The following is an 11,049-nucleotide window of genomic DNA, read 5'->3' as shown; positions in this document are numbered from 1 at the left end:
TTCCCATCTCTTCCGGGGAGGTGGGCCGAGTGGGCTCGCGCAAGGCATGATGGGCATCGTAGTTCTCGCGCCTTGCCTCGGCCGTACTGTGGGAAGAGGCCCCGGGGAGCTAAAAACTACGAAAATGGCGGCAGGGGAGGCTGGGGGGAGGGGGTACGGGAGCTCCGGGAGGCCATACTGCGCTCGCGTCGGGGCGGTGGAGTACACGCGGAATCGCCGGAGCGAGTGCTGAGTCGGTGCTGCCGCCGGCTTCCCCCTTACCCCGGACGCTGGGAGACGCTTCGGGGCCGCAGAGGCTTGTGGGGCAGCCACAAAATGGAGGCGAACGGGAGCGGCAGCGGGAGCAGCAGCGACTCGGCTCCCGACTGCTGGGATCAGGCGGATATCGAGCCGGGCAGCGGCGCTGGCTCGGGGTCCGCCCCGCCGGCCGCGGAGGCCGAGGCCCAGCAGGAGCTGCTCGGGGCGGCCTTCAGCCGGCAGCTGAACGTCAACGCCAAGCCCTTCGTGCCCAACGTCCACGCCGCCGAGTTCGTGCCGTCCTTCCTGAGGGGGGGGCCGGCGCCCGGCCTGCCGCCACCCTCGCCCCCGCCCGGCCTGCCGCCGCCGCCGCCGCCCCACGGTAACTGCTGCGCCGGGACAGGGCTGCGCCGGCGGGTGGGCGCTGAGGGCGGAGGGATGGGGGCCATGTTGGAAGGGCGCGGGGCCGTGCTGCGGAGGGGCCCGGGGCGAGGGCTGTTGGGCCCCCTTGGGGGAGAGGGGAAGGGCCACGCGGGGCTGGAGCGCAGCGCGGAGGGCCTCCGGCGGGCGGGCGAGGGAGCTGGGCTGGGCTAGGCTGGGAGGCGGCCGGCAGCCCGGGGACCGGGTGGGTCTGGCTGACGAAGTGCGGGCGGGGCGCCTGGGCGGCAGCGCTGGAGGGGGGCGCGGAGGGCAACGCTGGGCCGGGGGGGTCGAGAGGCGACCCGGCCCGGGAGTGGGAGAGCGACCCGGCCTGGGGGTTGGGGCCCTGGGTCCTAATGGCAGGAGGGTCCAGTCAGCGAGGGGCCAGGGCAGGCGCGGATGGGGGTACCGCCGAGGGGGAGCCTTGCGCAGGAGAGGGGGTTGGGGGAAGGGGCGTAAGGTAGCAGAGTCTGGGCAGGGGAGCCGTGGGGCGTTGTAGAGGAGCTGGTTGCGGTGTCTGATGCAGCCCCGAGAGTTTGTGGGGGCCTTGGGAGGGGGTCTGCAGGCCGCTGTGGTACGGATGGGGTGGTGGGGACTCTGCGGGGTGTGCTGCGGGAGGCCGAGCCGTGGTACAGGTATTGTGCTCAAGGAGCAGCAGTAACTGGTGTGGTCTGGCTGTATGTGAAACCCGTGTACGTTTCCCTGGTACCTTTACTTGCAAAGGGTCGCCCATGACGAGAGGAAACCACGTAGCTCTTCCTCCTAAAGCACTAGAGAAGTTGTGGAAGATTTTGGTGGTAATAAATTTAGTGTTGCTGGGGAAAACAGCACTGCTTCAGCCACTGGTGGTTCAGATGTATCTTAAATGTCTTTTTGAAGATTATATCAAGTAGTTATTTTTTTCTAATACAATGCTGATAAATGATTAGTAGGGGAGGGAGGTTTGTCCAGCTGGCCTCAGTCAATGGAATAACTTGAAATTTACCCTGCTTTTAATTTCAAAGGATCTTTGTGTACGTAACCAATGTTTATACTATATTTACTTTGCATAGGGGAAATTAAAGGAGAGCTACTTTTTAATTTCCAGCTCCAAACTGAAGGTCCTTCCAAACATCAGACATGCTGGTTAACTTTGTGGTAATATTTTAATGTCAATCCTGCAACTAAGGAGTTTGAGACCTGATTGAGTATGATAGTTTAATACCTTCTTATTTTTTTCTATAATTTTCTGTATCCCTATTGGTACGATACGAAACAAGCTAGTATTTCAGATACTGATTCTAGTAATTTAATTTCACTGAAGCGAACTTGTTACATTATGTTTGTCATGATTTCCTGTTGATTGTGGCTTATTATTTATTGCATTCTGATTTAATATATTAATTAGTCTTGCTCTCCCTGGCATCTGAAGTTATCAGATGTTAACAGCTAAAATCTGTAACTTTCATATATGAAGCTTTAAAATTTTCATAACAGAATATTAACCCGTTTTTTGTGTTAGAGCAAATGTTAGATTATGTGTTCTCTACAGCTATTCAGCACTCCTGATTTTTATCAGAAATTGTAGGTCATGTGCTATGCAGGCAGGCAGTATGTAAGTGCATTAAAATATACTTCCAAGAAGCCACGGGCAGACTCTTGGATTCCATTTAGAATAAATGTATATGTTAAGGTTCACAGGTGTAGAGGTAGAGTAGATAGCTTGAGGCTGTGCTGAACATGTGATGCACCTTTGAATAATCTTCAGAATTCATTCCAGTGTGTTTTTCAGCCATTGCAACCTGAATCTAAGTCTTTTTTTTAACTATGTAATCAAACTGTGACTGAAAACTTTCTTGGGGTTTTAAATGTTATTAGAATAACTTTGGTTTTTCTCCCTGGCTACTTTTATAAGGTTTCTTCTAAGGCTTCCTATATTTAATTTTTTTTGTAGGATTTAAACTACATTTCCTCACCTGCTCATTATATTTATTTCTTCATGCTCTCCTTTTCTCCACTCTTTTGCTAGTTTTGAGGCCTATGATGAGCTTTGTCTTCCCAGAGACTAGAGATGACTATACTGAAAGCTTCCCGGTCATCTGGAGTGATCAGGAGAGCTTTTCTTTCCATCTTAGTTGCTGAGTACATTTCCTACATAGTGCTATAATCTACCTCGCTTGAATTCACCTTGCTTCTGTATCTTCTTTAAAGTTTAGAATGTTGAGTTTCTGTAATTAACTTGGATGTCCCTAAGATTAAGCAGACAAAAATTTGCAGTTAAAAACAAAACCAAAACCGTTTCTTTCTTAGCTGGAATACTATACTTGTTACATACTTTTCCAGGTCTGATGTACTTGGTTACAGAAAGTAATTGACACGTCGTGTCCTTGCAGATGTTCGCATAAGGTGACAACTACTTTCCTGGCTAGAATGACTAGGTGGAGCTTGCTCTGGAAGTAAGTCAGAACAACATGTGATTAGACAATGGTGCTGAATAGGTTACTTTTCAGCAACCCAGTTTACTTTTGCTCCCATAGGGAATTAGGTGTTCTGTGGCACTCATTCTTCATTACATTGTGAAAAAAAATATATTTCTATTTATCATCTGTATTGAGGTCTGTACAAATACTGGTTTGTACTGGGAAGGATCTAAGTTAATCTTGATTCTTAGGAAGAATCTAAAAAGTTGGGTGTCAGTTTGAGGACTTAAGTGTCCTGAAGTTAAGTTCTAGTAACACTTTTCTTCTTGGAACTTTCTCTTGGTAAGGTTTTGTTCGAGTCATAATTCCTTAGTAATTCAAAGGATGTTGTAGGTCAAGATAAATGTGTAGTAGCAGCATGGCATATAGAAAAATTCCACAGAGCTGATCTCCATTATGTGGCTGTGGTGTGTAATAGTGTTTCCTTTTATGCACACTAACTTCATGTTTTTAGTAATTTGTATAAAATTCCTGTCACTTATGTTTAGAGCACTGAAATAACAGTCACAGAAGCCATTTACGGAACACAATGTTAACTTTCTGAAATTGGGAAACTCCTGAGACCTGCATTCCAAGTAGTTTACTTTAAAACTTTTTTTATGCGTGCTTTTTTTTTGATTGCAAATTGTATATTAGGGAGAATATCTGACCAATGTTTACCACTAATATAATTTTTGCTTGCAGATAGTTTCAGAATTAGTTTGGAATTAAATTATCATTTGATTATATGCAAAAAGCGTATGTTGCTTAAATTTTTGAACCTAAGGAACCAGTATGTTCCAAATGTTGTAGCTGCAAGGACTTGCTTTTATCAAATTGTGTCCAAGTCAAACTCATTTGCGTAAAATCTCTCTTTGTTGGATTCTGTTGGAAATGTGAAATAGAGACTTCTTGATTTTCTGTCTGCAACAGAGATTGCTGTACCACAGTTCCTTCCAGTGACCATGTCAAGTATGTCATGAGCAAGTTGTGCTTCTAGGGAAACTTACTGTAGATAGCAGTTGCTGGACTAGCAAACTCAACTAAATCAAGGCAAGGTGTGGTAGTCAGTAAAATGACAGTAGATTGTGTTAGGGCATTCTTAATCATAACTGCACCTTGCAGCTTCACTGTTCTGTAGCATCTATGACTTTTTTTTTTTTACTATGGTTTATTAATTTTATAAGTGTATATAAGATGTAATTGCATTTGAGTGACTTTTTGTTTCTATATCAAGGCATAGTTCAGAGGTCTAAGGGAATAGCTAAAACCTTCCCCCCCACCCCAGGATTAATAAGATTTCTATTATCTAAATTTTGTTTGGATCTCAGGTATGAGAGAAGTGAAAAATTTCTGAAAACGCAGCATCAACCTGCATTCTTGTGGTTCAATTTTTGTCATAATTCTTGAATATTTACAGGATTCTTGGTAAAATTGATCACAGCTTCCTTGTATGGGCTTTACTGTATTTTATGTTAGTTTTTCTTCTTTTTAGAAGTCATTTTTAAGTATTCACTGTTGACTTTGCTTGGAGGTAACTTCCTGGGGTCCCTTCCAACCTGAATTGTTCAATGATTTGAAGTATGCAGTGGTAAAAAAAAAAGTCATTAGTACAAAAGTAACAAGAACAAAAAGTGTGTGACACATAGCAGCTAGTGTAAGAAAAGATAGCATTTATCCTTTTGGTGGTATTAGTGCTACTGCTTCATTTAGTAGCTCTCTTGACTGTTTCAAGTAAATTTCTGAACATATTTGTTAACGACTACAGTTTAGACAACTTGCACCTACAGTCTTGAGCCAAGCAAACATCTGGCTTAAGATTCAGTGCCCTTTAGATTGCATCACTCCCTAAATATCCTCGCTCACCTGCAGTAGTCACTTTTTAAATAGTTACATTCAAGCAGCTGGACATCCTCAGCCTTCAAATGCTGTAAATAAATGGATATAGCATCTATCTTTCTGGCTTTCCCTGCCCTCATTTTTCTTGACCTTGTAGCTAGCTGGGACATTCATATATTCCACCACCACCAATCAGAAACAAAAGAAGGAGTTTCAATATCTTCTGCTTCAGTTCTGAAGCCTGTAATTCCCAGAGTAGGATGATGAGTTATCTGTATCATCCTGTATCATCCTGTTCCCCGAAACTGGTCATCTTTTGTTTTACACCATTCTCTGTAGACTGTATTTTAAGACTCTTCAACAGTCCAGTCCTCAAGAGACTTCACTTACCATATGAACTTGCTAAGAAAGTCTTGTTTGTCTAAAACTAGTAGTCCACCATTCAAGAAGCTATCATATTAAAGGATTACATGGTTTACTTATATCAACATTTGAATAGCCATATGCTGATGATTTCCTCACAAGTAGGGTGTTGGTAATGCTACTGTTAATACTTCATACCTGTAAACTTGAACTGCTTATGTGACAGCAAATCAGTGTCGTATTGTGAATGCCAGTATATGGTATAAATTCTTATTATCAAAAAAAAAAATCTTGATTTGAGTCATCACTTGACTATCTAGAGCAGTGTTCTTCTGTATCAGCTTCTCCAGACAGATGAGCTGCACAACCTCTTTTAAAACGGTAAGTGCAAAGAGAGGCTGTATGTCTTGGCACTGACTTGCAAGATGATCAGATATAATATACCTGTGTGATGCAGTCAAGGTGGCAATGTATTACACAGATGTCCTTTGTCTACATCTGAACTGTCCCCAGGAAGGTAGCCAGGATTGTGTTTCTCCTGTTAGAATAATTCATCATGCTTGTGGCCTTTGCATGACTCCAATAAAAGACAGACCGCTGGGAGCAGCCTGCGGACTAGATGAACTGTCCTGGAGTCTACATGCAGTCTGACCATGTGTTTAGCACCCTGGTTTGGACTACTGATTTAACATATTTGAAAGCATGATGTTACCTTAAAACTTGATTGCTCTATCAAAATGAACACAGAAATCATATGGGATAATTCTTGGATCGTATTAGCAATCTGGTTTTACAATTCCATTTTCAGAATTTTGGGATTTCTCTCCTGTTTTGTGATGAGACACACGCAAGCAAGAGAAGCAGCTGATTGTATGAAACTAAGATAGAACGATGGATATATTTTGATTTTTTATTATGAAGGAATAAAGCAGTCAAAATTTAATCAGTGAAATTTATGACTATTTTTTGAAGAGGTCTATATGAAAATGACACTGATCTGAATTTCAGTACAAAAGCTAGTTTAGGACAGGTGATAAAATATTAAAAATGTGTTCTCTAGAACAGTCTGAGAATTTATGTGTAAATTTTACTCTGTGTGTAAATGTTAAGATCCTGAGCTTAACCTGGTAAAAAATCCATGGGGTGCTTAGGTTTGTTTTGGGTTTTTTTATTTCTATTCCTGCTGGGTTATGAGAGATCTTTGTTAGAGAGTGGAATCCTTAACTGTTCTAATACAGGGCTTGATTTTTTGACTATCTGTCTCAAAAATCAAGTTATCAACTGAGCACAAATACTTGGCCTTAAGGAAGAGGTTTTTTTCATTATATTCCCTGAAAATCCCCATAAGCTTTCTTAGGCTTAGTTGTGAAGAAGCATGTTGGTTTTAGATAAGATAAACTTGAGGTGTGTCCTTACTGGGGAAGCAAAAAGGTGGGTCTTTTACTAAGCTAACGTGTAGTAAAATCCTATGAATACAAAGCAAGTGCTAATTTTTTTGTGAATTTTAAAGTCATGTTAAAACTATTAAAGCTGCTCTTACATTGGTGCATTTTAAAAACTGGGCATGCATCTCTGTGTCCACTGGTGAAGCTAGAGCACAGGCTGTGAAGCAGGGCAGAGGCAAGAAGAAAATAATTTTGGGTTTAAGTTAACTTTCAAAACAACTGCCTTAATTACAGTGAACTCCTGAAAACCTTTTCTTTCTGTATATTTTCAAATACTGAATATGAAATACTTTGTTTAGCTCTAGCACTTATTTGTGCTTAAAGTAATTTTTTGTGGGTTTTTTGTTAACTAAGACTCTCTTGGTTTTGTGGGGTTTTTTATTCCGATTCTCATGCTCTGTGTGTTTGACTTGGACCTTTATTTTTTACTCTGGTGTAATTCCCTTTATGCTTTTGTTTCAAAAAAAAAAGGGGGGGGGGGGCGCAAACATCTGTTATGTAGTTCATGAAAACTGTTGAGGCTATGTGACTATTGTATAAATATGTATTGAACTCCGGTATTCAAATCGCACATACGAAAAGGTGATGGGAATCCTAAGGTAGATGTCATGCATTTCTTCACTCTTCAGCCTTCCAGGAATTCCTGTGAAGGAACTTGATGCCTGTATTGGAGGAGCAACAACAAACTTACTATACAGACCACCCAAGTTTTGTAGATAAGACACTTCTTTCAAACTGAATTTGCCTTTTTTTCTTTTTTCTCTCTCTTTTTTTTTTTTTTTTTTTTAATCTCTATGCTCTGTTTTGCAAACAGTTTCATTAACCCCATAGTCTACCTCAGTTGTCAAGTACCAGTACTGTCTAGGTTCTTATGTTCCAGCAGCAGAGCAGGCTGGGAGCTGTGAGTGCTGCCATGCATAGCAACAAATTACAGCCTCTCATCAATTCTGTGAAGGCATTTGCATTGTGGCTCAGGTAACTGCTTCTGAGGAGTTACCAGTTAACCAGTATCTGCTTGTGTGGAGACATCGCTCAGCTGCTTCTGTGCATCTGGTAAATACTGCAGTTTACATAAAGATGGAAGTTGTCAGTACTGCTCAGCACTTGAGTTTGACTTTAATACTGCATTTTAACTGCAGTTCTTCTAATACTGATTCCCAGTTTACTAGCTATACCTGTTCTATATATGAAAATCTTGTTTCATTCTAATATAAATTAAATTATAAAGCAATTTTCTATTATTTCTGTACAAGCATTCTAAACTGTTAATGCTGTGAAGTTCCTGGCTTATACTGTTATAAAACAATATTTTCAGAGGTTGAGTGGTAACTTTTAATTTTTCTACCTGTTCAGCTTTGGTTATTGTACAACAGAAATGCATGCGAGTACAAAACTTGCTGTAATACGCAACAAACTCATCAGCTGTAGTCTGTGAATGAAATAGGCAGAGTGGATTCTTGCAGTATTTCTTTACGACGCTAGCTGTATTCTAAAGAGACCAATCACCATGTTTTAAAAGTTGTGCAATTTTGGACTCTTTATCGGGAGTGTGCATACTCCTCCAGTGAATTTTATATTTAAAAAAAAAAAGAAAAATAATTTTTACCTTGTTCAGACAAGACTCTGAGTTATATAATGTCCTTGTGTGATGGTCTACCAGTAGATAAACGCAGCATGTGTATCCATTTTTGCCTTTGGTGTTGACAACAAAGATATTCCAAAAAATGTTCTAGGGCTCTGATGTTCAGGAGGACTAAAGATAAACCGCTTATCTCATGTAATACAGTGAATAAGGTTGCAACAACAGTTCTTGACTTACCATTTGAGGAGAGATGAAGGATGCTATGTAAAATCTAACTGTTGTTTATCGTGTGTAAAACCAAGAATTTGAAGCATTACTTAAAGATTTGGCATCGTTTAAGACATGTTCTGACTTTAAAACCAGATTTCATACAAACTACATATTGAATCCCTCTCATATGACAAGATTCCTATCTGAATTATTTTCACAGATGAGGATCTAGAATTTTCAAGCTAAACTTGGAATGCGTTACAGATTTTTCTAATTTGTGTTTAAGTTGCTGTATGTGATGTTTTTACAGTAATAGCAAACTATGTTAACCATAAATATTGTTAGTTACTTTCCCGACTTCCAGAAAACACAAAATGAAAATCTTTGCATATCTACTTAAATATTTTGGAGAGATGAGGATAAGTTACAAGGACTACTTAGAACCTTTCTCAGTTTCCCTCATCTTTAAAGGTATTTTGTTACAATGACTGTCTTTATCTCGTGGGCAAAATAAGCAAGGTTACTTCAGTTCACTGGATTTGTCCAAACGTTTTGCTACAGGGAGAGTGTGGAATTTGGACGACTTCTCATGTCCTAATCCAGTACTGAGTCCTAGGTAGTAAGGCTATCTCGGCTAGATTCAGAATTGTCATCTCCTTTTTATGTGATCCAAAGATTCCCTAGGTGTTTCAGAACTGAAACTTAAAGCTGAAGTGTTTTTCCTTGAATTATTGAGATTGCCTTTCTGTCCTCTCTGCCATGGCACTAGTAGTGCTCTTCCACCCAGCCGATATGTTGCTTCAGAGTGCTGATCCACCCAAAAGCTGGTAGGTTCTTTCCTAGTTCAGTTTTTTGGTCAGACCAGCTCCCTTTGTGGAGCTTCAATAGTCATACGTGCACTAGGGCTGACATGAGAGAAGAGATGAAAAAGAGCAAAATGTGGCAACCCAATGGTTTAAGAAGCAGTACGACTGCATCCTTCTTTTCAGGTGATTGTCTTAAAGGCACACTTAAGGCAATCTGTTCACTTCCATACAGAGCAAATGATAAATCTGACCCTTTAAAGTCAGACTTTTCTCTTGTGTATTTGTTTGCAATGTAGTAGTGCCTGAAATAACCTGACATAACCTGAAATTGTTTATCAGAGGCAAACAATTACTGAGGGGGTGTTTATTTTTATCACTTAAGCCTGTTCTTTTTGAAATTAAGATTCTTTATTTATTTTTGACTTGGTTTCTTTACAATGAACTTTTCTAGAAAGCTGTTTGTATTCCTTTTCTGCTTTGAAGGAACAGTGTATGTTTCATGTAATTCAGTGTCCTCTTTCAAAGCATGTCTGCCACTTGTGTACCAAAGTGACCAGCATTTAATAAGTGGCTGTGGTCATAACTGAATATCTGTTGCCCCTTGATTGTGTGGCATTAGTACTGCTTAGGATCCATACACAAACTTATTGATTCTCTTGTGTGCTAGACTCATACAAAATTTAACAGATGGACCTTTTTAGGTTAACAATTTCCTACCTCCTCTCTGTTATCTGTGAAGAAACTTCTTTTTCCTGTCTGTATGCCTGCTGTATTACAGACCAGAAAGTAAAACCTGAGTTTATTATGAATGCTGTTGATTGACAGTGTATTTCTAAGGAATTAAATAACTTCAACCACTTGTAGAGCTTCCGTTTCAAGGCAAGTGCATAAATACTGTCATCTAATACGTTTTTCATTATGGAAAAACTTCAGGAGTGAAATCAAAACCTTGCTGAAATGATCTTGTAATGAAAATACTATCATTGGGATGCATAAATATGTGTGAAATAGCCAACAATCTTCTGATGTGTTACAAAACAGAGGCTTTAGGTTCATACCTAGATTCTGTGCCACCTGCTTACCACACTTATAAATGGGCTGATTTGAGTCTTTTCCAGCTCTCAAATGGGAGTAATATATCATTTCTTATGCTTTTACTTACTATATTAAATCATTCTCTTAAAGTTTTGTTCCTGTGGTTTTGGGACCCTGGAGTGCAGATCATACATGCTATAACACAGGAGTGTAGGGAACCTAGCTCAGAACAGTTCCCTCTTCTGTGTTGCTGTGCCCCCTCCACTGCTGCTGGTCACTGGGTGTTGTGCTGTGACCCACATTCACCCTGCCTGCAAGCTTTGTCCTCTGGCCCTCTTCCAGCTTTTGCAGCACTGCTCCAGTTTATAGAAGTCTGCAGCAAATACGCAAACAGCGCGAAAGCAGAGAGGCTTAGAATCAGGTCCTTCTCTGTATGTTTTTGTTCTTTTGAGGGGATTTGTTTCATCTTTAGGTTCCATCATGCATATAGAGCAAGTAATGCTATAAGATCTGTGTTTTTATAACGGGGTTGAAGGAGAGCTGGAGTACAGCTAAATAGAGGGTATGAATTTGGTATGTGGCTGAAAAAAATAAGATAATGAACTTGTTATCAAAGAATTATGAAGTTGAATTTATACCACGAGAAAACTAAATAGGTTAAGATTTTAGGGATA

General features: G+C 40.9%; 1 protein-coding gene across 1 annotated transcript in view; it reads left to right on the top strand.

The window, feature by feature from the left end:
* Window positions 1-227: 227 nt before the first annotated feature.
* The window catches only part of GSPT1 (G1 to S phase transition 1), a 29,312-nt gene continuing 18,490 nt past the window's right edge, over window positions 228-11,049 (top strand). Inside the window, exon 1 of the mRNA XM_076351377.1 lies at window positions 228-619. Within this exon, the coding sequence (XP_076207492.1) occupies window positions 316-619 (304 nt within the window). The 5' untranslated portion in view covers window positions 228-315. The remainder of the gene's footprint in view (window positions 620-11,049) is intronic.

This window comes from Aptenodytes patagonicus, chromosome 13 (genome assembly GCF_965638725.1).
Source record: "Aptenodytes patagonicus chromosome 13, bAptPat1.pri.cur, whole genome shotgun sequence".
Classification (NCBI taxonomy): domain Eukaryota; kingdom Metazoa; phylum Chordata; class Aves; order Sphenisciformes; family Spheniscidae; genus Aptenodytes; species Aptenodytes patagonicus.
This window is presented reverse-complemented; position numbering and strand designations above follow the sequence as displayed.